We start from the raw sequence: 27,571 nt of genomic DNA, 5'->3' as shown, positions 1-27,571 counted from the left end.
AGTAGTGTGTATAATGTGACTCCACTTCTGGAAACGAAGGAAGAGAGAGCATAGATTATATAAGTGATTATATTTTAAGCATGAATAAAGGTGAAAAGGCATATGTAACATAATGGTCCGTTTAGAAAGGGTTGAAAGTGAAGAAAATTATAAAATGGAATAATTTGATTTTTTATCTTTCATGGTCATTATCTCAGCAATTAAAGACATAATAAAAATTAAAACTTATTTTTTAAAATATATTTTGTTGATGTGCTATTTAGAAGCTCTGATTCAAACTTGAAATTTAATATTCAACCTTCTCTTGGAAAAACTTTTAAAAATCCTTCCTTAAGTGAGTGATGAGATAGCTTAGGGGTTAAGAGCACTGGTTGCTCTTGCGGAGGACCTAGATTGTCTTCCCACTACTCAAATGGTAGCTAATAACTGTCCATAACTCCAGTTCCAGGGGATCTGACACCCTCGTCTGGCTTCCATTGGCATTGCATGCATGGGTACACATGTATGCAGGCAAAACACTCACACACATAAATTAAATAAATATCTTTTTTTAAAAAAATGAAACTGTGTATGGAATGTTTTTCCTGCATTTCAACCCCTCTCTTTCCCTTCATTATGTATGGGCTATTTTATAAGTGAGTGAATACTCATTTTTCTTATAACAACTACCCCCAAACCTGGGTATAAAAAATGAATAGATGAGTCAATACCAATATACAAGAAATGAAATAAGCTACCTGTATCTTGCATTATTTGCATTGGTTGTTGTGAGTTTGAATGAAATTATTTGTTCTCAGGCATGGAATGCCATTCTTCCAGAAGTCATAAGAGCAAATGTGTCAACAATTCCTTATCAGGTGCTGGTTGGAACACCTGAAACTTGAACACCTCACTGTGTTTACAAAATGTAAGAAGATAACATAGCAATAGAAATACAAACACGTGTATCTATATTTCTACTGTATATGTTATAGAATGTCCTAACTCTAACTTTCTTATATTACATTTGCCACCAGTTGAACAGAATACCTGTCCTTCAATATGAAATAGAATTTGTGTTTGTGTGCATGTGTGTGTGTGTGTGTGTGTGTGTGTGTGTGTGTGTTATCAGGAATTGAACTAGAGCTTCAAACAAATCCAGCAAGTACCCTATCACTGAGCTATATAGCTCCACTGCTTTAAAATTTTATTTAGATTTTATTTTGATTTTCAAGTATGTTTATACAAGTGTGTGTTTGTGCATGTGTCTGTGTTTTTGTGTCTGTGTGTGCATGTGTGCATACATGAGTGCAAGTGTCTGTAGAGGCCAGAAGAGGGCATTGGATCACTTGGATCTGGAGTTATAGGCACTTGTGAGCTGTCTGACATAGGTGCTGATAACTGAACTAGAGTCCTCCAAGCAGTATGTTATCCTAACCACTGTACCATCTTTCCAGCTCCCACTCCTTTATTCTATTCTAACACAAGATCTAGTAAGTTACCCAGATGAACTTTGAACTCACTCTATAGCAAGGAAGGCCTTGAATTTGTGACTTTCCTACCTCAGTTTCCTAAGTAGCCATGAGTTCAGACCTGTCCCACTGGGTCCTGCTTGCAACAGGAATTTCAGTGAGAATGAAGATCTTTACTGTAAGATCCTACATAAAAACACATTTTAAAATATAACTTGGAAGTCATCAAGATGGCTCAGTAGATAAAGGCCCCTGCCATTCAGTCATTGGTGACTTGAGTTTGAATCCCAGAAACTACATAAAGGTAGGAGAGAATCATCTCCACATCTCCACAAAGTTGTCTTCTGACCTTCATACAGACAGTGTGGTACCTGTGTGTCCACCCCACCACCACATCATAATTAGTAATAATAATAATAATAATAGTAATAAAATAAAAAACAAAGTCTCAATAAATATCTAAACTCTTTCCATTCCCTCTATACATGCAATGCAGATATTTTCAACTACTTTCTAAATTTATCTATTATTATGTTACTAAAATCCCCAAAGTAGTTTTAACTAACATTATTTATTTATTTTTATGTTTATATGAATGAATGCCTTGTTTGCATGCAGATAAGTGTACCACATGCATGAAATACCCACGGAGGCCAGAAGAGGGCATTTGTTACTCTGGAACTGGAGGTATAGACAGTTATGAGCTGCCATACAGATGCTGGGAACTGAAGCTGGGTCCTCTGCAAGAACAGCAGGAACTCTAAAGGCTGAGCTATCTCTCCAGCCCAGCATTCACCTTTATACAGAAAACAGTGGCCCCAAAGTATCATCTTGATTACTTTGAACTGAAAGACACTGGGGAACCTCAGAAGCAAATTTCTCTGATCGTCCCACACCACCGCTATCCTTCTCTTCTCTTTCTCCCCAAAGAGAGCCTTAGAGAGAAGGATTTCTTTTCACCCATTTGAATTGTAGAAACTAGAACCTCTCTCTCCCCAGGTGAGCCATACAATGTAGAAAGGTTACTTTACCTCTTCTCTCTAACAGTCATTCAAGAGGGGCTATGCTCCATGCCAAAGGAAGAAATGCCACATAGAAAGGTCAAGAAGAATCTGAGCAGGCAGGCCTTACTGTTTCCCCCTACTCTGTTACCATTACATCATACCCTTCTACCCAGTCACATTTTATGTGGCTTTCCATTCCTCATCAAGCCAAAGGCTAAAACGAGACAGCCTTCCCTGAGTTTTGGGTATTCTTTAAGAAGGTTCTTATGTCATGACTGTAAAGCCTTGGCTTAGAAAAATGTGTTATGCTTTGTACACTAATTACTTTTTCTCATCACTGTGGCCATCATCAAACCAAAGGCTAAAACCAGACAGCCTTCCTTGAGTTTTGGTTATTCTTTACGAAGGTTCTTATGTCATGACTGTAAAGCCTTGGCTTAGAAAAATGTGTTATGCTTTGTACACTAATTACTTTTTCTCATCACTGTGGCCAAATTCTTAACAGAATCACTTAAGGAGGAAAGCTTATTTTATTTTTTAATTTTGGCTCATGGTTTCAGAAGGATTGGTTTTCTTTGTGGGAGCAGAGCAGACTATACCACATAGGGCCAGGAAGCAGAGAAAAGAGGAATGTTGACATTCAACTCACTTCCTTCTTTTTTCCCTTTTATTATCTGACCAGTAGTCCTTGGGATGGTGCTCCCCAAATTCAGGACACGTCTTCTTCTCAGTTAATTTTCTTGGAAATGTCCCACAGATAAGCCTACAGTAAACCTCACCAATCTCCAATGTGACTGTAAACCCAAGTAAGTTGACAACATTGACCATCCAACCCTGCTGTTTTGTTGTAAGAATACCCTGTACCTTCATGGTGGGTGAGAAAAAGAAGCACATTTTTCTGCCCCTTACTGATAACCTCAAGTTTCCAGAGGATATTGAAATTGACCTCTGTGCTTCACATTTATTACTCAAAAGACAAATCTAAAAAATTTAAAAAAAAAAACCCTTCAGCCATCATTTCAAATGCAGCTGTGGTGTCCTCCATAGAAATTCGAGGCTGTGCACCCAGGTGAGGTTGAAGAAGTGGAGCAGAAGGGGAAAATCTCGGGTATTTTTGCAAGCAGGGACCGAGGATTAGAGTGAATGTCCCTGGATGTTATGCATTTTCTTCAAGATAAGATGCGTGAGGCTTCCAGGGTAGGAGGAACATATGACTGTTGAATGGAAGGTTTGGTGGTCCAAATGAAAAACTTAGGTTGTGAGTCCACTGACTTGCAAATAAAGAACGTCTCTTAATCTTCATGAAGGATTTATACACTCCCCTATGAAAAACTGATTTCAGCAACCATTTACAACTAGAATAACAACTTCAGAATATTTCCTTTATCAAAAGGCATTTTGAAGATGAGTTTGCTTCTTCTCTTTACTTACTAATTATGTCTTTAGAACAATCCAGAAACCTGAGATGATAATACGCCTACAGGATATCTGTTGGTATCTGATAGTCAGACTGCAGGAGGTATTGGTATAAATATGTGTATGGTTTGGCATAAAGCAGCAGGTGTTTAATAATTGTGACTGAAACGGCATCACAGTGATTCACAGTGTGGATCCAAAATTGGCAACGTGGCAAGGAACCTGATACAAGTTTAGAAGTAAGCTGGGGGCTCAAGACATCAGACCAATAAAGGCCAAGGCAGGGAAAAGGATTACCCCCACTGTGTCCGGAGGAGGGCTCTAAGCTATATCTATCTACTCACTCCTTCTGGTAGGTAATCTACAAAGCAGCTTGACCGCCAAGTCTGAAAGAAGCACTTGCCTGCTTAGCCAAAATGAGTTAACAATCAGTTAGGCAGGGGAGCTAAAAGAGCGAGTTAAAAGGGAAACATTAACATGAAACAATGATAAACTGGAGCTATTTAACTTGTGTCTTTAGTACAGAAATTTAAGGTTGAGTAAACATGACCATCTAAATCCTTTAATCCTGCCGCTGACATTTATAGTGACTGAGAAGGATTAATCATTTTGATCTCCAAATGAATCATTTTAAGCAGTTAATATTTAAAAGTAATAAACTTTGGAGTTGCAGTAATTAGCCCAGTGGATCTGATTAATGCTTCAGGTTTTTATCTCTTTTTATAAAACCCAATTTTCACTCACAGAAAAACCTTAAATTTTCTCAGCACTGGTATAACAGAAAACAGGAGAAAGGGCTTGGGATTCCTTTCATTTTTGTAGGATGACAGAGATGAGGGGGAACATTGGGGGAATGAAAAGTTTGGGGTCTAACTGGAAATTCACAGCAGCATTAAGTCCTGAATGGCAAGACCATATGGTCTTATTTCTTTTGAAGTCTAGGATCAGTTCTCATTATTCACTATAATGGCATCCAAGACTAAACCAAATTTCAGTCTTTAATAATTTTAAAGCATTTTCCTCTTGGTTCTCAAATCTTCCTCTCATGATTGCCAACATGTCTGAAGGTTTAATATATAAGTACTAATAAACAAAATATAATATGAAGAATAAGAAAAGTAATTTCGGGTTTGGAGAGATGGCTCAGCGATTAAGAGCACTGGTTGCTCTTGCATAGGACTGGGTTTGATTCCCAGCACCCACATGAAGGCTAACAACTGACCCAGTTCCAGGGGGATCCAACACTCTCTTCTGACCTCGGCAGGCATTACATGACACAGGTGCACTTACATACATGCAGGCAATAGATACACACACATAAAATAAAAAATAATAATTTTTTAAAAGAAAAGTATTTTCTTCCATTTCATCCCCAAAAGCTGGGTAAAAATGGTACAGGGACACATGAATATTATTTAAATTTTTTCTTTTACTTTTGTTTATTTAATGTGTGTGTGTGTGTGTGTGTGTGTGTGTGTGTGTGTGTGTACAGCACACTGATGGCATACTGGTAGAGGTCAGAGGACAATTTGCTGGTGTCAGTTATCTCCTTCCACCATGTGGGTCCTGAGGACCAAACTCAGGTTTTCAGACTTGGCAGCAAGCGCCTTTACCTGATGAACCATCTCACCCACACCCCATAATTAGTATTTTAATCAGAGGAGTTTTTAATATTCTTTTTACGTCTGCCCAATGCTATTAGCAACATTCTAAAATTATATATATAACCTTTATGTCCTACATTTTAAGAAATATGCATTCAGTTCTTTTCATCTATCTGGAACATATAATATACTAAAACAAACATTATTTATCATTTTAATAACATTGTAATAGTAAAACTGCACCCATACAAGTAATATGTTTCTAAGAGTTTAAAGTAGGACTTTTATCTATTTGGAAATTGATGAACTAATTGGGAGGCACATTCCCATGGACATGCCACCAACTCAACTCTTTACTCTTCCAGCATAAATCTGGATATGTCACAGATGCTATTACCATAATGGGCAACGTGACATTACTCAGCAAAGCCTTGCAATGTGACAGCAGCTGAGGTTGTTTTATAGAGAAGATTGTGGTTATAGCACAGCAGAGACCATGTGACTCTGCCCACAGCATCAAATGGAATCTCACCCTGACTGAACCTGGAAAAGAGGAAAACTACAAGCCCTAAACTTGCCACATTCAACTACCAATGTTTGACCATGTCTAGTTTTTATTTTGTTTTGAAATTACTGTTTAGGTAAATTTCAAATACAGCAAAATTCACAGATCCAAAGCAGACAGTTCATGTGTTTTAAGAAATGCAGCTTCCACGAGTCCAAATCAGATATGGCACCTTTCTACCATGCCCACCCAGTTCTTCCATGCCCCATCAATTCCACATGGGCAAGCACTCCTCTTTTCCTCTAGATCAGGTTTTTCTGTTCTTTACATGTTATGTTAATGGAGCCGTGCTGTATGCATTCTGGATCCTCTTAATTAATAGAATGTTTCTAAGATCCTTACACGTTTGCTTCATGTACCATTCATTGTTTGGGATTCTCAGGTCATATTCAGTTGAATGGATAAACTACATTTTGTTAAATTCATTCATCTGGTGATTATCCTTTGGACTAATTACAAATAAAATGGCTATGAACGTGAGTTTTTATTTGCTATGAGTAAATACGTAGGAGCTGGGTTGCTGGATCATAGCGGGAGGTTGTTATTTTTAACTTTATATAGGGAATTGCCAATTGCCAAAGTGGTTGTGACATTTTACATTTCACACTCCCATTAGTACTGTATGAGAGTTCCAGTTGTTCCAAAAGCTCACCACTATTTGGCACTGCAATTATTAAATTATTTATTTAATTAATTATTTTTAAATGGTCGCAGTGCATTACATTTATTTATTAGTGAATGCATATATGTGTATACGTGGGCACAAGTGTGTCACGGTACCCGTGTGGAAGTCAGATGATAACTTGATGAAGTCAGTTCTCTCCTTTCACCTTGTGATACCTGGGAACCGAACTTAAGTCATCAGGTTTGGTGGCAAGTACCTTAAAGCTGCTGTCTGCCTCTTTCAAAAACCTTTTGACACAGATTCTTGCTAGGTATCCTGAGCTCCTTTGGAAATTTCAATAGTCCTGTTTCTACCTTCCAAGAACAAGGGTTGCTGCAGACCCTACCACAACCAACTTGGTTCTTATTTGGAATTCTAGTGAATGAGTTGCAGTATCTCACCATAGTTATAATTTTCATCTCTCTGATAGTTAATGATACTGAGCACTTTTTTGTGCAGATTGCATGTCTGCATACTTTCAATGGGACATTCATTTAAAAGTTTTCTTGTGATTTCTTTGTAGAGGCTCTTTATATATTCTATACACGAGTTCTTTGTTGTATGCCACACAAATACTTTTTTATAGACTATAGCTTGTTTTTTTATTTGCTTAAAAATATTGTCTATAAGCAGGATTGTTTAATTTTGATGAAATCTGATTCAAGTTCACTTTTACACCTAGCACTTTTATAACAAGGTCTTTTGCCCACTTCAATATATTTCAGAACATGTTTAGTTTTTTATGCTGTTTTGCAGTAGAAATTTAAAAGATGAAGTAGAGCAGAAATTGGTTTGAATCATCTCTACTGATTCCTGGAATTCTCTAGATTCTGTCTGTGTGAGCATTGTTAACAAATCTGGGTCTCAGATTTCCTCACCTATAAAACAGACTTAATGATGGTGAAGCTCTCTCAAATGCGTAAGCCTACGTAGAAACAGGAAAAAATAGGGTAGCAGATTAAGACAGAGCTGAGAACATTGCCATTAGAAGTCCAGGGAGAAGAAAACAGAGAAAAAGGGTTTGTATAAAAGTATGAATCTAAAGGGTTAAAATTTCCTTTTGCATCAGAGACAGGTTTATATTTCATCCTTAAGCTAAATCTAAAAGCACTAAAGCAAGCTAGACACAGTGGTGCCTTCCTGTAATCCCAGTACTTGGGAGGTTGAAGGAAGAGGATTGTTATGAGTATGAGGCCAGCCTGGACTACCCAGTGAATTCCAAGCCAGCCTAGGCTATAGACAGAGAACTTGTGTCAAAAATATATAGGGGCATAGAAAAAGAGAGAGAGAGAGAGAGAGAGAGAGAGAGAGAGAGAGAAAGAGAGGAGATGGAAGGAAGAAAGGAAGGAAGGAAAAAGGGAGAAAAGAAGAGGAAGAGAAGAACACCATCTCATCATTTTGTTGGGCTCCTGCTCTGAAAGCCATGTCTAGCTCTCTGTCGGGCTGCCTAGAGGCTCACTTTTCTCTCCCGGTCTCAAACTGTACAACCCACATGTTGGGGGTCCAAAGTCAAGATTATTTTCTGCCTCTGGCCTTTGGTGATCTAAAATTAGAGGTGTTTCTCTCATAGACCTACACTGCAAATACAACCTGTGGTTAATACTTTGCTGTATTTTTTTCTTCCATGTATTTTCTACTGTAGATTCTGTGAGTAAATTTTTACTATACATATTTCATATTCTTTTATAAGTATTTTGAATAACATTTTGAATAGTCTTCTACATGACTTTTTTTGATATTGTTTCTTTTGGTTTATTCCTAAGCCTACATTTCATAAGTACGCAGAAAGTCCTCACTTCAGGAATAGATTATATCCAGAAGTTGATGAAGATTGGCTATGTTTTGCTGTGAAAATGACGTGTAGGATAGAATATGACCTCAATAAGATGAAGAACTTCATCACCAGCACTCTAGTCCCGAGACTGAAAGCATAGGCTCCTAATTCCAGCATGAGGGATATTCTTTCCAGAGGATTCTTCTATGAGTTTTCTGCTTGCCACACTGGGAGGAACCTCCTGAGTAAATCAGATATGCCCTTAGATGCAAAATAGTCCAGTGAAGGATGATGAAGGTCAATGAAGGTTAGGAGCTCCTTAGCTGGGATGTACAATGTGGAATTAGCTGCTGCCTTTCCCAGAATAAGGAGAAAATCAGTTTACCTCTTTCATACTTCTGGACCATTTGAACTCTTTTATGAAAGGTCTATTCATGTCAATTTTTCACTGAATTGTTATCTCTCTGTCTTCAGTTTGTAAAAGTTACTCAAGAATATTATTGATATAAGCTTTCTCTATACACGTAAGTTAGAAATATATTTCTTTTAACATAATGACTTGGTTTTGGGGGTATTTTAATTGACATATGAAAGATTTTAAATAAAAAGCATCATTTAAGCTCATCTTTCCTACTGGGGTTTCTGTTTCCATTCAAACAGCCTCCTCTACATTTGGAGTTCAAAGGTAGTCGCCAGAACAGGCTGTGGGATTCACAACCACTTTCTCCTGACCACCTTCTGTTGTAGGGACTGGAGACCAAAACTAGTACACGATTCCTCTTCAGGGGAAGCTAAGAGCGGCCATGTAGCAGATCTGAAAAAGGAGTTTCAGGAAGAAGTCTCAGGGGAGTAAAAAGCACAGTCCAATGTGCAGAAGAGGTCTCGTATCTTTGCTTTCATTCCATTTTCAGTAGGAAAAGAGACAGATCCACAGTGTAAGAACTATAGGCTAAAGACAGAGTAGAGAGGATGGTAGCATTCTGGCTTCTAGGTGGTAGCTTGGATCACTGGACTGTCTGTTTTTAGAATTATTTGTGAGAGAATAAAGCCATTAAGTGTTTGGAGCTTTCTGACACTCAAGGCTCAAGCCATCCCTGTGCTACCCAGACTCCCAAATTAACTTCTAGAATTCTTACTGCTTAATTTTTTGTTACATTTGTCTTTAATTCATCTTAATTTATTTTTGAATATGCTGAGAGATATGGGTCCAATTTTATATTCTTCCAGATGGATAACCAGTTGTGCCAGCACCATTTATCAAATCCTGCTGAATTAAATTATTTTGTTTTATGTTAAATTTCTCTATATACTAAGATCTGCTTCTAAAATTTTATTTTATTACACTAATTTAGCTGTTAGCTTTTGTACCAAAAAATAACATATAGTACTTCATACTATGGTAGAAAGTATACGCTAAGGTCACTTTAGCCTCATTATTTACCTTTTGCATATGTTTTGGGGGTCTATTTTCAGATATTTATTTTTCCATGTGAATTTTAAAATCGTGTGCTCTAATTAAAAATAACCTAACTCATTATATTATTCAATAGCTTTGACTTCTGTGTATTCATTTCATGAGAACTGGCATTTTTTTTCTGATAGTAGTTTCCTCATCTAAAAACACTGTATCTTTCTATTCCTTCAGAATTTGTTTTAATTTACAGCAATATTTTATAAATCCCTTCATATTGGGCTTCCCATCATGCTTATAAAATTTATTCTCGAAGAGTTTTACAGTGTTTGCTGACATTATGGTAGCATATTTTTGTTCCAAATTTAGTCAATGATTGTCTGATAATTATTATGATTGCTTAGTAATAGTATACAACATGCAGCAGGCATTGTTTCAGACAGCTCACATCATTGTGTGCACACTCATAAACTGCCTATAAGAAAATGTCTATAATCTAAGTACTGTAGAAACTGAGGCAAGATTGTGAGTTCAAGGCCAACCTAGGCTACATAGTGAGTTTGAGAGTTGCCTGGGCAACAAAGTGAAACTTGTCCTTTTTAAAAAAAACAAAACAAAAAACAAAAGCTGAAACAAAGATACAACAAATAAAGCGCAAAAGAAAGAAAATTGAAGCACAAAAAAATTAAGTAATGAGTCCAAGCAAGCTATCTGGTCAAGATTAAATTGCCTCTCTGCTAATGAATAATCAAGCTGAGATAAATACAGGTTATGAGGACCCCAAATCTATAGTTTAACTCTTAGACTACAGTACCTATGCTGTCTGCATGCTAATCATATATTCATTCACATGCCAAATTCATTTCGAATTCTATCTTCATATCTCTAGCAACATATGGATTTGAATGAGTACAATCACATATTGAACAAAAATTTTAATTAATTTTGTTTTTTGGTCTTTTTGAGACAGGGTCTCCCTGTAGCCCCAAGCTGACCTCGAACTCACTATGTAGACCAGGCTGGTCTCAAACTCATACAGATCTGCCTGCTTCTGCCTTCCAAGTGCTGGGATTAAAGGCGTGCACCACCATGCCCAGCAATTTTAACTTTTCCTAAAATATTTATCAACTCTTTTTCTTTCTTATGGTAGATATCAAAATATCAAATAATTTTGATTAGTCATTATTAGATTAGGTGAATTTTTTGCATGCTACTGATTTTAATATATCACCATTTAGAATGCTATTTCATTGTTTCAAAGATCATCTTACATATGATGCACTTATGCATATGTATTTAATTTTCTTTTGTTTTTACTTAAGTTTTATTTTAAAAGAACAGTTTCTAGATTTTATCTAAAACTTTTTCATCATCTGTTGATAAGATCATGTCTTTCTATTTTGATTTATTAACCTAATTATGTTAATATATTTTCTAACAGTGAAAAATCTTTGAATTATCTACAGGATTAGCAAATACTTGGTTATTAATGTAATATAGTGTATACTTTTTATGTACCAATGAATTCTTACATGAGAGAGTGGTTTCTACACCTTTAATCCCACCAGCACCCACACACTGGGAAGGAGAGGCAGGCTGAGATCTCTGTGAGTTTGAGGCCAGACTGGTCCACAAGCCAGCTGGGACTACAGAAAAACCCCTGTCTCAAAAAGACCAGAAAAAGAAAAAGGTTTTAAACACACACAGAGAAGCACTTTTGGTCTGTACAGCTTCTCCATTTTTACTGCTTTAATTTTGTTATCAAAGTTATGTAACATTGGGGGGATGGCACAGAATAACTTTTGAATACTGGATTTACTCTATTCTGAGTTAATTGGTTTTTTTTAAAATGTTTTTCTCCATATTCTGAAATTCAGATAATTATCACTTAGATAATCATAATTTCTGATAAAAAGTAAATTCCTCTAGGTTTTTCATATTTATTGTTTGAGAAGTCCCATTTAATTGTTATAATCAGTTCATCATCTCTCCTTATTTTTGTAAGAATCTCTGATTCTTTAACTGAGATCATGGGGCCTTCTTCTTTAAGAGTTTATTTTTTGTTTTTTTTTTTGTTGTTTTTTGTTTTTGTAGTCCTAGAGATTGAACAAAGAACCTCACACCTGCTAGGCAGGGGAGTGGTCTATTGAGATACATCCTCAGCCAAATTCCTTCAGTTTTTTAAAAAAAATTTGGAGACAAACTCTCCCTAAGTTGCCAGGCAGGTCTTGATCTTGTGACCTTCCTCTCAGCTTCCAAGAAGGGGTGTGGGCAGTGGTGGTAGAGGGGGTAGGGAAGGAGTTTCACAGGCCTATACCAGTCTGTCTAACCCTAGCTTTTTTTTTTTTCAAAGAATCAGCCTCTCTGTTCCTATTTAATTTCAGTTTTACTTGATTATCTGGTGTTTATTACCTTTGGTGAATTTCCTGATATTTCCTCACTTATTAAAATGTATGAGGAATTCTTTCACTGTTGGCTTTACTCTTTAAATATATCTTTGTCAATATATTCATCTTATGATTGTGGTTTATTATAGCATCTGGAAATTTCAGAAGTAAAAATTTACCTTTATTCTTTTGCTTCTTGTCACAATCAATGGATGTAATAATCCACAGAGGAAAAGTGTTTTTGTTTATCTTTTTTTGCTACATATTTTCAATTTTACTATAGTTTTTAAAATATTCTATTTACTATTTTTTTTTTTTTATGTGTATGAGTGTATTGCCTGCACTTAGGTAAGTGCACCTGCATCTTCCCATGCCTGTGGAGGTCAGAAGAGAGCACTAAACCCCTGGAACTGGAGTTATGGATTGTTATTAGCCACCATGTGGGTACTGGGAATGGAACCTGGGTCCTCTGCAAGAGCAGCTTCTGCAAGAGCAGCCAGTGCCCTTAACCTGTGAGCCATCTCTCAAGTCCCTCAGTTTTACTATATTTTATGATCAAATGTTTTGGCCATGAAATTTCTTCTGACTATTGTTTCATTTTGTGATCAGATACACAATTAATTTCTGAATTTTTTCCATTATACTGTGAATAGCTGTATCATTTCTATCTGGCATAATATTTTGATTATTTCTGTATAATTGGTTGCTTTTCTTTTCTTTTTTTCTTTCTCTTTTTTTTTTTTTTCTTTTTGAGACAAAGTCTCACCATGCACTATGTAGCCCAGACTGTCCTCAAACTCATGACCCTCCTGGCTCAGCTTCCTGAGTGTGAGGATTTTAGGTGGGTACCACCAGGCTTTTTAGCTGTGCAGTGTTTGGTTTGATTCTTGAGGTCTCACATAAGCTACCTAAGCATTCTCCTGCTGAGCTACACCCCCTTTCATGAAAAGTTTTTAATAATAAACTCTATCGATATTAATAAAGATACTACCTTTTTTTTTGCTTGCATTTACCTGGCATCTCTTTATTCATAACCTTTCTTTAAAAACCATTTTAAGCGTGATCTTTTGAAATATCAGTAACTTTTATGAAGCAGGTGAAAGGCTTATGTCAAAATTCCATACCTTTACATTTCATGCAATATGTGTTATAGGCGTGATTCCTTCCATCTTGCTTTATGGTTATTCATGATTTTCCTTGTTTCCTCCTTTTCCTGGGAGCTGTGTTTGCTAATTTGGCCAGATTGCTATTCATTCCCTTTCCCCCCCCTGCTAATTAGCTAGGTCTATTGTGCTTTTTCATTCCCCTAATGATCACCTTCACTTTCTTGACATTCATATTCAAATACATGTTTTTCATTATTATATGAATGTAAGATAGCAATTATTCCCTCTGAGAAAGCCCCTTTTCTTATGGGTTTCTCCCTCCTTTCCTTCAGATGAGCTGGGATTTTGGAATACTTTTACTTTCTCTACCACTTCCCCACAGCCACTAAATTTTGCTGAGATATATGAATACTTTTAGTTCCAGCCTTGTCCTTCTGTGAACAGCCCCCTCATGATGTTCCTGACACACTCCACAATCAGCCAGTCACTCTACAATCATCGTTTGCGAGTTTACTACCATCTCCCTTCCTAATAGGCTGTGGTTCTGACTCTGTTGCTGTCCCTCCTTGAATACTATGGTGCACAATGTTAATACAGTCTCTGAATCTCTAAACACCCTAAATATGCATCATTTCCTCTTAGAGATGATTGATGTACAGCCCAAGTTAGCCTCAAGACCAGGGTGCTCCTCTTGTTTCAGCCTCTGCTGAATCTCTAAACACCCTAAATATGCATCATTTCCTCTTAGAGATGATTGATATACAGCCCGAGTTAGCCTCAAGACCAGGGTGCTCCTCTTGTTTCAGCCTCCTGAGTGCAGGGGTTATAGTCGTGAGCTGAGATGGCTATAATGAATGATCTTAGTGGGTTCCAGGATATGCTATCCTGAATATGGTACTTTGGCATTTGAGAAAATAGTGGAAGCCAAAACGTTATGATAGGCGGTTAGAAACGGTGCTGCTGAGAAACTGGTGACTCCTTACTTGGGCCAATACATTAACTCAAAGCAGGCTGAAAGCTTGGCATCTTTGTCTTCATTTCGTAGCTGTCCCCTTTAGTTTGGGTCACCTGCTTACTTCTGCAGATGATCATTTTAATTATTCAAGGAATCTTTACCTAGATACGGTGATGGCTACCCTAACTCATTCTCCTTCAAGGTTGAAGGCATAAAGAGGAGATAGAGTAATTGAGGCTTCTTACTGTCGGCTTCTTACAATGTCCTAGTCTAACAGCTCCTAAATTGTCAGGTATCTAGTCAGATGTTAGCAGGCTTGAAGTTCTTTGATGATAAACCTCCCCCTTGTAAAACTAGGAACTGAAACTGCAAGGCTTTGATTATTGGTCAAAAGAACGAGATATGAATTGTATCTCTGCCCCTAGACTTTCTGAACTGCCTAAAAGACTAAGATTTCTATGTAGGGTGAGGCTCTCTCATGAAAACCAAAGATACACTATTGCCCACTCCCTTAAGAGTTAATCCAAATGGGCCTGTTAATCACCTGGAAAGCTGTCTATTCAAGAAACTCTAAGAAATGGCATAAAGCCTGCCTAAACATGTAGATCAACACAATGTCCCCTTGGCTATTCTCCAGACTCTCATCTGATGAGAGTGCTTTCCTCCATAAGAAATGGCCACAAAAGTGGCCATTGTCCACTCTTACCCCATGAGAATTCTTTCTTCCTTAATGGTTCCCCTGGCTACACCTACTCTCTCTCCTAAGAGTGCCTCATACTACTCTGTAAGAGACTCTTCTATACTTCACTCTGACTTAAGTGAATTCTTTCAAGAACCAGGTAGTTGAGAGAACACCTGAGCAAGATCCCAGTAGTGATCATTGTCCTACACCTACGACTACCCTGGAATGCAGGAACAGCAGAGCCTCACAGAAGAGAGCCCAGATGAGGGCTGTACCACAGAGCAGAAGTAATCATCTCCTGAGAACCAGCTTGTCTACTCAAGCAATAAGAAGGAATTCTTTGGATCACTTTGTACATCTAGAATTGAGACAATGATGGAGCAGACCACAGCCAGACCGTGCTGCTTAGTTATGTACACTTCTCGATTCCCTACCCCAATTCTTACTCTATTTATATCTCTTGATTCCCTACCCCAATTCTTACTCTGTTTATATCTCTTGATTCCCTACCCCAATTCTTACCCTGTTTATATCTCTTGATTCCTTATCCCAATTCTTTCTCTATTTAAAACGAAAGCTCATGTTTGTTCACCAAAAATGAACTTGGGAGTCAATAGATCCTTTTATTCTGTTCCTCTGCCCAATGTGTGCATGAATTAGATGCCCTTTTTTTCTTTCTGGTTTTCATCATTACTTGTTCTTTAGTTGGTGTATTGGGAAGGGTAGCCAAGTCAAATCTTTTGAGACTCTCAGAAACCATCTGTTGCCCTAAGACTCTGGTTACAAGGTCACTCTAACCTTTCTGAGAACTCTCCCTTGAAGCAGTCATAAAACCTAGGGAGCTTGTTCTCTGACCTTTCTCCACTGGTTCTTCTAAAGCAGGTCATGAGATTCCACTGGAGAAGTGCCCTGCCTATTCCAGAGGAAAGGAATATCCTTTTCCCCCCAAAGAAACAGGAGTAAGGAGAAGAATCTGAACATACAAGCTTTGATGCATCACCTCCATTTCCTCAGCAAGCACAGAATGGGACTCTCTCTGAGTTTCCTTTACCTGACTTATGGAAGCTTTTCCAGAAGAAATGAAACAGTCCTGCATCCCTCCCTCATAGCTCACTAAATAGACAATATTAAGATTTGAGAGTCTAGCCAGAGAACCAGAGAGACTTGTTACAAGCACCATCATTAAGAGGATTGTTGCCAGAGAGACTTTGTTTGCCTATGAAGACCACCTTTGTTTACTGCGTGTTTCTTCCCTTCATCCTCCCATACAAACATAATCCCTCCCAGTCACCAAGTCACAACTCCCCAGAAGACCCAAGAGTGCATGTCACTTCTTTCTGAAGTTTGAATGCTATGTAAACTTCAACTATCTGGCTCTTCTCTGAGGTTCATACTTGATATGACTTCATGATTGAACATACAATGTAAATGTCTTTTCTTCTAGTGATCTGTGTGTTGTCAGTTTGTTTTATAGGATCCAAGTATTGAAACTCCAGGAAATGGAAAGAGATGTTTTATCATTCCTATATTAGATTACATTCCATCTGTCCATGCTTCTTCATCGTTATCCATCTCTTCATCATATCTGAGCATAGAAATACACATTCTCACTTCCTTATATAAGCTCTCATGGCACATAAATAATACATTTTGATGCTCTTTTATACTTGGATAGACTTTTAAAATAATGGCCTCAGTTACAAACTTAGTGATGGGTGAGAAAGGGTATCTTCCCTTCTCTACATCTGCTCTGCACTCGGGTTCCCTGGGTTATGTTTTTCTAGCTCGGTAGGTATTATTTCACTCTCCTGCCCATGAGAAACTCATATAGTCTGAAGTTTTTGTAAGTAAAAGGAAAAGAAACTTATTTTTTCTTCCCAGGAGCTTATAAAATATCTTTATCCTTAAAGAGTATTTACTCATATGTGTTTACAAGTGTGTGTGTGTGTGTGTGTGTGTGTGTGTGTGGTGTTGATCTTAATTTTTTCTGGTTTGGGCATTTATTCTACTTGGCATTCAAAATTATTAAGTTAAATTTCAACCATGACCACCTTCTTTTCTTCAACAAAGTAGCTCATTTGTTATTTTAATTTTGGTGCTAAGGATTAAGTTCAGGGCCCTATACGTGCTAGGTTTGGTTGCTGCCACTGAGCCATATTTCCAGCCTGTTTTATTTTTTATTTTGAAAATTATGGCTTTTCCTTCACATACTTGATTGTCATGGCTTTTGTTTGTGGTGGTTTGTTGCTGTCACAGATTTTTTTTTTTTTAAACTTTGGTTCAAATCGTCCTCTTGTCACCTCTGCTTTTTTTCTCTGTAGGCTTCTTGATCTGTTTGCTGGCCTCCTGTTCCACTCCCTGTATGCAGGGTGCCATTAAGCATGCTGTTTTCCTGAGGTGCGATGAAGAACAGCAGGAAGTCTTATTAGACCCTGAGCACAAGATTTTCCACTCTGAGAAGCAGGTCTCCATAACTGGCATTCTCCTAATATCAAAAGTGGAGAAAAGGTTTGCCCAGTTCCTGAGGGGACAAAACCCCAGCTGTTCCTCTAAGGTGATGTTCATTTAAGTAGGTCCATGACAGAGGCATACCAGCCTGTCTGAAACCCTGAAACTACAGCATTCTTTCACATCTTTACCCCATTCTGGACTCTGATGTGGCACAAATAGAGGAGTTCCTGCCTTACCTCAGTGATCTTCTATCTACCTCGGATCAGTACTCAGCTCAGAGGAGGCAAGGCTGGGAGAAGGGTGGAAGAGGAATCATTCACACCTCTATTATTCCAGAATCCTGAGTGTACATTGGTAGGAGAGCCTAGTGTGGTCTTCTATTGTTCCTTTATTTTTTCCTTGACAAGGGATGGGTCTGTAGCTGGAATACTATGTAAAAGATGGAGTAGGCCTTGGGGGTAGCCAGGTGGTGCTTGCCTAACATTGAAGTTTGACCGTTAGCACAATGATCTCAGGATGTGCCTTCCCCCTTTTTCTTACCTCTCCCCAGAAGAATCCCCCCCAACTACACATGAACTGAACCTGGGTCATCAGTGACAAGAAGAATGTTTGTGGGAGCAGGAGATGCAGGGCACTACATTATGAGGAAAATAAATAAAGGGGAGGCAAGTCCCAAAGAGAGGTGTTTCTGGAGGTGGAACCATACAGCTAGGGAAGACCAGAAGTGAGTCATGCTTAGCAGCCTGTGAGAGCCTATCTTCATTCTGACTTCCTCCTTCCTTCCCTTCTTCAGAAATGCTGTTCCTAGTTCCCGTTTTGATTTCAGTGATATATAAGCATAGACATGATGCTGTCTTATCAATTTAGAAAACTGATAACTTTCATCTCCATTGTCATTTTGACCTTTTAAAAATTTATCTTTATTTTACATGTACTAATGTTATGTCTGCATGTGTGTAAGTGTACCTGTGTTGTGCAGTGCTCACAGAGGTCAGAAGAGGATGTTAGATCCCCTGGAACTGAGGTTACAGATGGTTGTTAGCCTCCATGTGGTTTCTGGGATTCGAACCTGGGTCTTCTGCAAGAGCAGCCAATGCTCTTAACCATGGAGCCATCTAACCAGTCCCATCACTGTCATTTTAGAAATTAAGAATACATAGTAATCTATTTGTTTGTAAAATTCTAAGATTTGCAACCTTCTTGACAACATTTGCACCAAACACTTAGGGTCAGGGCTGTGTCAAAGGCGATTCTTCACAGAACAATGGTACAGTGCAACAAAAGAATTCTTATTCCCAGAATTCAAATTCACCTGTTTTACAGATTAGGTAAATACAGGCCTTAGGGCCAATATTCCTTGTTGGAGTAGGTAAGTATTCTTGTTTGGTCAGAAATACTAGAGGTACGCATGCATAGTACAGACAGATCCCACATGGAACAACAACAAAAAAAATAGATATTTTATTTTATCCCTCCTCCAGAAGTGTGGGCTGATCTTATGCAGCTGTTTCATAAGAAATGTGTCTCATGCCTGAGGAGATAAATTCTCTTCAAAGCAGAACCAAAGAAAATAGTATCCAAGATTGTGGAACATGCTGTTGTCACCCTAACCCCTCATACCTACAGAGAGTTGCACAGCTGTGGAAAGAGCAACTCTTTCCACCACCCTGAAAGTACAAGAGGAGATTTAAAGAGGGAGGAAGGGAGAGAGGAGGGAGGAGAGAAAGAGAGGGGGAGGGGGGAGAGAGAGAGGGAGAGAGAGAGAGAGAGAGAGAGAGAGAGAGAGGTGAGATGTGAAATCCAACCCAATGCCCATGACTGGGGAACTGAAATCACCCCAGCTTTTCGGGATCTAAATATAACATGTAATTAACAGGAGTCACCTGTCAGTCAGTGTAGCCATAAAAAGTGATTAATATCGTGTGATGATACACTAGAAAAACTGGCTGATAAAAATAAAAACATGGCATTTCTCCATTTGAAATCTCCATATAATTGCATTGATGGGGTCTCTACTTATCCCTTTCACCAGGTGAAATGACATTTTCCTATGTTATCCAGGAAATAAAGGGATGAAGAAACTAATGAATGAGCTGTTTTAAAAGTCTGTGGACACGCTAAATTAGCCTGGTTCTTTGGAACTGTTTCAAGGATCTCTGGCTACTATTAATATTTTCAATCTTTCATTTTTATTATGTGTATGATGTCAGGTGCTGTGGCAGGAAGCACATTTTGTCAATTAAATAATTAATCCCACAGCATAATAGTCAGGAAAAATTGACATTTGTCAGGTTCAAAGAAAATGAAAGCCTAGGAGGATTTTCCATTATGCTTGCTCAAGAAAAACAGAATCTGATAGCAGACTTGCCTTATTCATCTGCCCTATAGCGACCAATTCGGCTGTAACAACGGGAAAGAAAAGGAGAAAGTAGGGGTTTGGGAAGATGGCTCAGTTGGTAAAGTGCTTGCTGCATTAGCTTCATGACCTAACTAATATCAGATTCCCAGTACCCACTTAAAAAGCCAGGCTTTTGGCCAGATGTCTGCCTCCAAAGGTACACAACACACACAAAGAAAGGAAAGAAAGAAAGAAAGAAAAAGAGAGAGAAAGAGAAAGAAAGAAAAAAAGAAAGAGAGAGAGAGAAAGAGGGAGGGAGGAAGGAAAGAAGGAAGGAAGGAATTCACAAGGTTTATCTCCTCCTCTTCATCATCCACCCCATCACAAAATCAACTTTGCTTCCTTTGTGTGTCTTGAATTTGCTCACTTCTCACTATCCATCACCATTTTAATGGAGGAATTGAAGAAAATTGATCATGATAAAGCAAGGATAATTATAATAAATTGACTATGTTCTTCTTTAGTACCTTCGGAGGGCTTTGGAGGCTAAGTACTAGAGGTTAGAGGTTAAACTGGCCTCAGTGCACCTTTAAGTTATGAGTGAGCTAGCCATGGCAACAATAAGCTTTACTGGTTCAGTCTGTGGTTATATACTGTAGGGCCTTCATCAGGTGACCATGAACAACATGCTGAGTGCATTGGTGCATAGTAAGGCATTGATTCATGGTTATCAAGAATTAGCCATATGTTCCATTGATGTTTTTAATAAATTCTAGGTCAGGAGCCTGCCGAGTGAATCCTAGCACCACCAAACACTGTACTTTTGCTTTCTTTCTCTTCTGCTGTTAAGCCACCCCTCTACTTCACTCAGAGCCAGACAAGAGGCCTCCATATGCTGCCTGGCTCACGTTCTCTTCCCTGGGCCCTCTTTCCTTCACTAGTCCCTGGCTTGCAAGGAGCTGAGTAATAGTACTCTTCGGTACCCTAAGAACTTCGGTTCCAGGGTATCCACAGATGGTATCGCCAATGTCGTCAACAACAGCCTGCACTGGATTAATGCTGCCTAGGAGGTGAAAATTTCAGAGTGCTATTTTTAACCTGTTTAAGCATCCTCTGCTCTGCCAAAACTAAATGCTTGCTTGGGGTGGAGATGAAACTCCCCAACGCTTCATGCCACATGTGCAACTTTTTACTCCTAATAGTATTCCATAACATAGGGTGGGTTTATTTTTCCTTCCAACATGGTAGTAGCCAGTTATTTTTGTTACAAAAAGTAAGTTCAACATTATAGTATTTCACACAATGAAGGACTACTCCCTGAGTGTTTAAATCTAATGTGTTCTAAATCTAAATATGTTTTACATCTCTCCTTAAAAATGAATGAAAAATCTGAAACGTTTGTCCCTTTTCATAAAATTTAATGTCAGTATTTAGTAAAGCATGCTTTGGGAGAAAAACTTTTTTTAGAAAATCAAATGAACTTCTCAATTTAAATCAGTCCGGGTGAATGGATACTATTTTTTTCTCTTTTTGAGACTATTTTTTAAAGAAATGTTTTATTATTTTTAGTTTATATACATGAGTATACTGCCTGCATGTATGTAAGTGCACTCATGTATAATCCCTGTGTACATCAGAAGAGGGCATTGTATTCCCCTGGAACTGGAGTTATGAAGAGTTGTTAGTCACAACATGGGTGCTGGGAATCAAATCTGGGTCCTCTGTTAGAGTAGCTAGTGCTCTTAACCGCTGAGCCATATCTCCAGCCCCATGGAGGGATACTATTTTAATCTAGTTAGGATGGCTTTTCCAACAATGGAGAAAATGATCATGGCAAAGTTTTAGACCTTTGAATGACTTACTGCAAGACCACTTCTTTAAATGTTTTAGATTTGTTCCTGTTAATAACAAACTCTTCCATTGTTTGTGAGGTGACTGGAAAAAAATACATATATCCTTCATTACTGAGGTTTAATTTATTTTTCCTAGTTTTCTGATTAAATTAGCTAAGGGAGACTAAGTTCTATGTAATCTGCAATATACAATGAATACATGTGTAGGAGGTGTTATTTTTATTAGGAGCAATCTTGCCCACATCCCAAGACTGTATGAAAGAAAATATAAATGTGTTTGCCTTATTTAAAACAAGTTACTGTCTTAAATGTCAAAATTAGACTTTTTAGGTTTGTGAATTAAAGTTACAGAAGTTATTGCTCTACTTGTAAGATATATAGACAGAAAAAGAAGTGTAAAAACTACTCAAGAAATATATGCCAATGACCAAGCCATAAGATTGTACCACAAAAATGCAGGATGTGTTATGGTGTGCAATTGATTAGGCTGAATGAACGTGAGACTATCTAGGATCCTAATCCTGCTCCTCCGAGCTTCCTCTCTTCTACTCTCCTTGAACAGTTCTAACTGTAAGAACAATGTTTGTTTTCTCCTGATCATCTTCATTTGACTAAAAGAGGCTGAAGTTTCAGGCGTATGAACCCGTACTTTAGCCATGTGCAAATCTATGAGCCTCACACACCCATAGGAGCTGTGGAATTATTCTCCACACGTGTATATCCCCATGCTGGTAGCCCATGTGTCATAGCTTCTACCTGTCACCTGGAATAATACTGTGTGACCATCTACTATCTCAGAATCAGGACCAGTAGACAGGACATAGAAAATAATCAGGTCACCCTCTAGGGTTTGAAAAACGTGACACCTACATGTTAGCAACAATTGCACAAGCCTTGTTTTACTAGAACATTTACCTACCTTGTCTAGTATACTCGTCTGCTTCTCTGTGAACCAAATCCTTTACTCTGTTTCCATAAAGCAGCCGCGAAGAATCATGATCAAAAGCCTTCAAGGTTTCACTGGAACTATAAGATTTCTGCGTAGGGACCCTACACTCCTCGTTGTCTGCAGATGAGTTTGTATACCGTCGTTCCTTCTCTCGTCTGCTCTTGGTCAGGGAGCAGTAAGGCCTACGTTCTTTCACATCCATACTTCATTCCTTCCGTGTGCACATCAGTCCTGATTGTTACAACTTATGCTCAGAGTTCAATTCTCATTGGCCTTTCTGTAAAGATAAAAGGTTGGCATGATGTCAGCATAATGTTAATCTGAAAAACTGACTACTCCCTACCCTTCTCAAACCGAGGAGGGAAAAACAAAAACAACAACAACAAAAAACACAATAGCTTGGCCTACCTAGGATCTTGCTTTCAATGTCAAACTGATATTTGTAAGATAATATAAAATAGTCTGCAACACCAACAGGTAAGACACACCTGCTCGTTAGAGCTCTGAGTGTTTGTTTGAAGTACTATACGTGATTTCTTTTCCACATTAATACAAAATAAAAATTAAGTTCAAGCTCAAATGTCACTGTGGAAGTCAGCTAAAAATTGGCTTCAGTAGTTTGTTAAATTTTCCACAATGGAAAAGTTTTTTTCCTGTAACATTTTTTTCATGTACAAATAAATTTCCTTTCTTCTCCTTATCAAAAAAAAAGTATGCAATTATTTTTTTCACCTTTAAAAAAAGCGTAGGAGCAAATTGGGAGATTCTTATAACTGAAACTTCATCAAATGCATTGAACAATTTATTCGTTTTTACAAAGACTTTTGCTTCAGAGGGCAATTTTCATGCTTTAAGGACCTAAATGTCTTGAACTGTGGAAAAAGCTGGTCCCCCTCTCATACCCTTCTCCTTAAAATGCATTTATTTTCTTCTCTAGCAAATGAATTTAATCAGTACTACCCTGATATTTAAGGCAATTCAAGTGGCTAATTTGATGGGGGTAGTTTCTTGTAACTGCCAATAGCAAAAATAAATTAGAAGGAACAAAGCAAATTGTGTTTCTTTGCTTAGCAACTCTCTTTTTCCTGAGCTGTTGAACTGACAGTGGGAAGGGCATGGAGAGCAGGGTCAACTGCACAAGACAGGGAAGAGGGAGAGCTGCCCAGGGATTATGCGCTTGTCAAGGGTCCTCTTCTGTCTTCACTCATTTCCTCCTTCCTTAGAATCAGAAGGTTCCTCTGAGCTTTGTCTTCAGCCCTCAGTGCATCCCCCACCTGCATCCTACTCATCTAAATGTACTCTTTATTCCAGTGATTCCATAACCAATTTGAAACAAGTGCTTCCCAGCTAGCCCCAGATCTTCCCTTAGTTCAGTATCCTTAGGACTTGAACTTCCATTTAGATATTTTCTTCCATGTACATTTCCTGTGCAGAAGAGTCTCTTTCTCTTCACCTTCCACTGTCATTAGACACGTAGCACATCATCTTTAATGTGCTTCCAATTTGGAGTCTTGTAGCTGCCTCTGATTCTCCAATGCCAGCTCAGCTTACATGGACGTTGTCAACAAGTCTTCATTCTTCCTGCCTAAATGACAGCTCCTAGGCATCTCACTATCAAGCTTCTGCTTTCCATCTAGCCACAAAAAGTGGGGCAAGGCTCTGGGAGGCAATGGTCATAGAATTCCAGAATGTTTGCTTGCAAAGTTTGCCTTTCTCCTCCATGCTATTTCTTCAACCAAATTATATGCCCCTTACCCGAACTGCCGATCAAGGGTTTCCTCAAATGGGTACCACATTTCTTTGCTCTTGAATTCAGTCAGGACATTCAAAATAATATTTCAGATTGACCAAAAAGAATCTTTTTATCTATTTGTGTGTGTGTGTGTGTGTTGTGTGAGTGTGTGTACACAAGTGCTTGACTGCACGCAGCAAAAGTGCACCTATGTCATGCAATGCCCGCAGAGGCTGGAAGAGGGCGTCAGATCCCTTAGAACTGAAGTTAAGAATGGTTGTTAACTACCATGTGGGTGCTGGTAACTGAACCTGGGTCCTCTGTAAGAGCAGCCAGGATTCTTAACTGATGAGCCATCTCTCCAACCCCATGAATCTTTTTGTTTTTTCTGTCTTTTTTGAGACAGGGTCTCCCTGTAGCCCAAGCTGGCCTGGAGCTCACTATGTAGACCAGGCTGGCCTATGAGTCTATATTTTAAATCTCATATTTATCACTGACTCGTTCAGATTCACTGCTCCATTATTTTCTTAGAAATACTTTTAATGGTTCTTGATACAAAACTGAGTTCCTTACTGTAGCTTTCCTTTCAGCTTAAGATAAAAAAAATTAAGGTGACAGAGAACTGTTTCTTAAAAATAAACTAAGGTAATGTGACAGAGACTTGTTTCTTAAAAAATAAACCAATTTATTCTTTTTATTTTGACAAAACAAATTTTTTAGGTGAATATTTACTACCTGCCATGGAGTAAGATCTTTTCTACATGCTGAGGCTCAGGGGTGAATTCATAATGCTATTGCTCTAATGAAGCTTACATTTAGTTAGTGAAGTAGGAACATTCTTTCCAGTGGAATTGCTAAATAGAAATTACAGGAGGTGATTATTTGGACTAAACTCCTATACTAGGTGCCTTATACCAGACAAAAATAAAAATGGAGTTACTTATGCTAGGATTCATGGGTACAAACATGAAACTAGTTCTTGACCATCTGAGAAAGAGATACAGCCAAGTTCCTTCGAGCAGTCAGTTTTAATCAAATGATGATGGACTCTTTGTTTTAATTCTTACAAAAAAGCAACCTTGTTAAGCAATCAATGTCTGTCTGTCTGTTTTGACCTTATAAGGAAAGTAACTTCCAAAGGAGGACTCCATGTTTTGCTTTCTTTCTCTTTCTCCTTTTAATGAGTCTCTGTTTAGAAAAACCAACCTGCCAAGCCTATTGAAATACTGATTTTGTTTTACAGTGATCAGTGGCCTGATTCTAGAATCTTAAGATAAAGACATTATAATTGGCCTTAATGATCTTTAAATTACATTGTCATAATTTCATCCTTTGACACATTGAATAAATATGTCTAAGTTCAACACAAATTTCCTTTCTAAAATAGTTTTTGTCTATTAGGAAGAAAGGCTATATAGACTCTCAAAACTAAATGGTCATCAAAAGCCTTTTAATTGACCAGAAAACATAATTCAAGCATTTTCAGTAATGGAGATTTGGGATTCAATGTCATTACAGAACTTTCACTTCTCCTAAGTTGGCGTTACTTTTAAAATAAATATTGCTAAGGATGTGGCTCAGAAAACTATACCCCAAAGTATAGTGCTTTGGCATGCTGGGTAATTTACTTTTGAATGTAAAAAGAATTCGCTTTACAATTTTATGATACAATTTTATGTTCTTACAAGTAAGGTTAATCATGAAGTTATTGACTATGGTAATATGAAGTATACTACTATCACAAAAAGAAACAAATGGTACTATTACCAAGGTTTATAAGTCAACGTTAATTAATGTTACTAGATTAGCAATTTAAAAGGTGATTTCAGTTTTTTGTTTATAGTCTTGGGGATTACCCAGGGCCTTGGGTATGCTGGCAAGGATTTTACCACTGAGCTATATCTCAGTTCCAATTTTAGTGTTTTGTTGTTTGTTTTTCCTTTTGGGGGGGAGGATATTCTTGAATTTTTAAAATTATTTTTTAACATGATTCTGCTATGCTATGAAGGCCAGGTTAACCTTGAATTTGTAATCCTCTGCTTCAACCTCCTGAATGCCGACCCTCCAATAGTGGACCCCCATGTCCAGCTATTACTCTTTAACTTTTTATAGGTTATCTATAGCACCAAATAACTAAGTTTTGTTGAGAAGCAATTGTAAATTGTCAAGATTAATGAAGATAAATCAAATATAGTATCAAAGGCAGAGGCAATTTGATCTTAGACACGCCAAACGACAATAAGTCCTTTGTATCTATCATTCCATTTTTGTACATAGCTCAAACTCCTTGAAGACTTAATCTACTCTGTGATGTTTGCAACTGCTGATACATTTCTAACAAAAGTCAATGAGTTCAATATGATTTCAAAAGGCAGTTCTCTGCGTTATCTCCTCTACTCAAGGCTGAGAAAGAGAAGATTAAGAAATTCAGCTGTTGAGAAGAGCTATACTGTTGACACCCTTTGCTAGTGACTGCTGGTTGCACAAAAAAGGTGAAAGGCACTGTGTGCTTGCTGCATAAAAAAACCCTTAATAAAGAGGGCAGGAGCTACACCAGCAGGTACAGCCTTTGAGAAATAAAACTATTGGAAAGAAAGTTGACCAAACCTTCTTATAGCATTGACAGGTGAACAATAATACCATACTCATTTGGTTAATTTTCATTACCTCCTGGAAAGACAACTCAGTTACAAATCATAGTACTTTGGAAATCACAGCTGCTCTTAAAACAATCTGCATTACTTGGTTATTTGTTGTTTTTCAATACAGTTACCCTGACAGAAAGGATCAATTTGATTTTCTGACCTTACATCTGATGTTAAGCAACATATATTCAGTCGACACCATACTCTAGAGTTTTGATGTTTTGCTGGGCTACTGACATGTGTATAATACCCTTTTGTGGTTCTGGGCAGTGACAATGGACCACAGCTCAGAGTCCCCTACAGTCACTAAGGTAAACTACCAACACTCCACTGTGCACTGTGTGGCTGAATTAGGAGACTCAGTAGGCTTGGTGTACTTGATTCATTACAACTTATAATACCCTGTGTTCACAATGGGTTTATAGGGATGTAACATATAAGAAGTCAAGGAGCATCTGGACTTTGAAGTAGTCACTAGGCGAGTGAATACATTAAAAGGCAGCCAGTTCCTGGTCTATGGGCACTCATACAGGATGCTCATAATTTCTACTGCAGATGCAACATTTGAAGATTTATTTTACTAT

At 38.0% G+C, this 27,571-nt stretch overlaps 1 protein-coding gene across 3 annotated transcripts in view; it reads right to left on the bottom strand.

The window, feature by feature from the left end:
- Tenm3 (teneurin transmembrane protein 3) overlaps positions 1–27,571 on the bottom strand; it is a 654,883-nt gene that overhangs the window by 460,063 nt on the left and 167,249 nt on the right. For all 3 annotated transcript variants that reach the window (XM_029570439.1, XM_029570440.1, XM_029570441.1), the window contains exon 2: positions 22,581–22,887. In XM_029570439.1, coding sequence (XP_029426299.1) covers positions 22,581–22,812 — 232 coding nt within the window. In that variant the 5' untranslated portion in view covers positions 22,813–22,887. The remainder of the gene's footprint in view (positions 1–22,580; positions 22,888–27,571) is intronic.

This window comes from Nannospalax galili, unplaced genomic scaffold, assembly GCF_000622305.1.
Source record: "Nannospalax galili isolate Female #2095 unplaced genomic scaffold, S.galili_v1.0 scaffold461, whole genome shotgun sequence".
Lineage (NCBI taxonomy): Eukaryota > Metazoa > Chordata > Mammalia > Rodentia > Spalacidae > Nannospalax > Nannospalax galili.
Note: the sequence above shows the minus strand (reverse complement) of the source record. Positions and strands in the feature narration are given on the sequence as shown.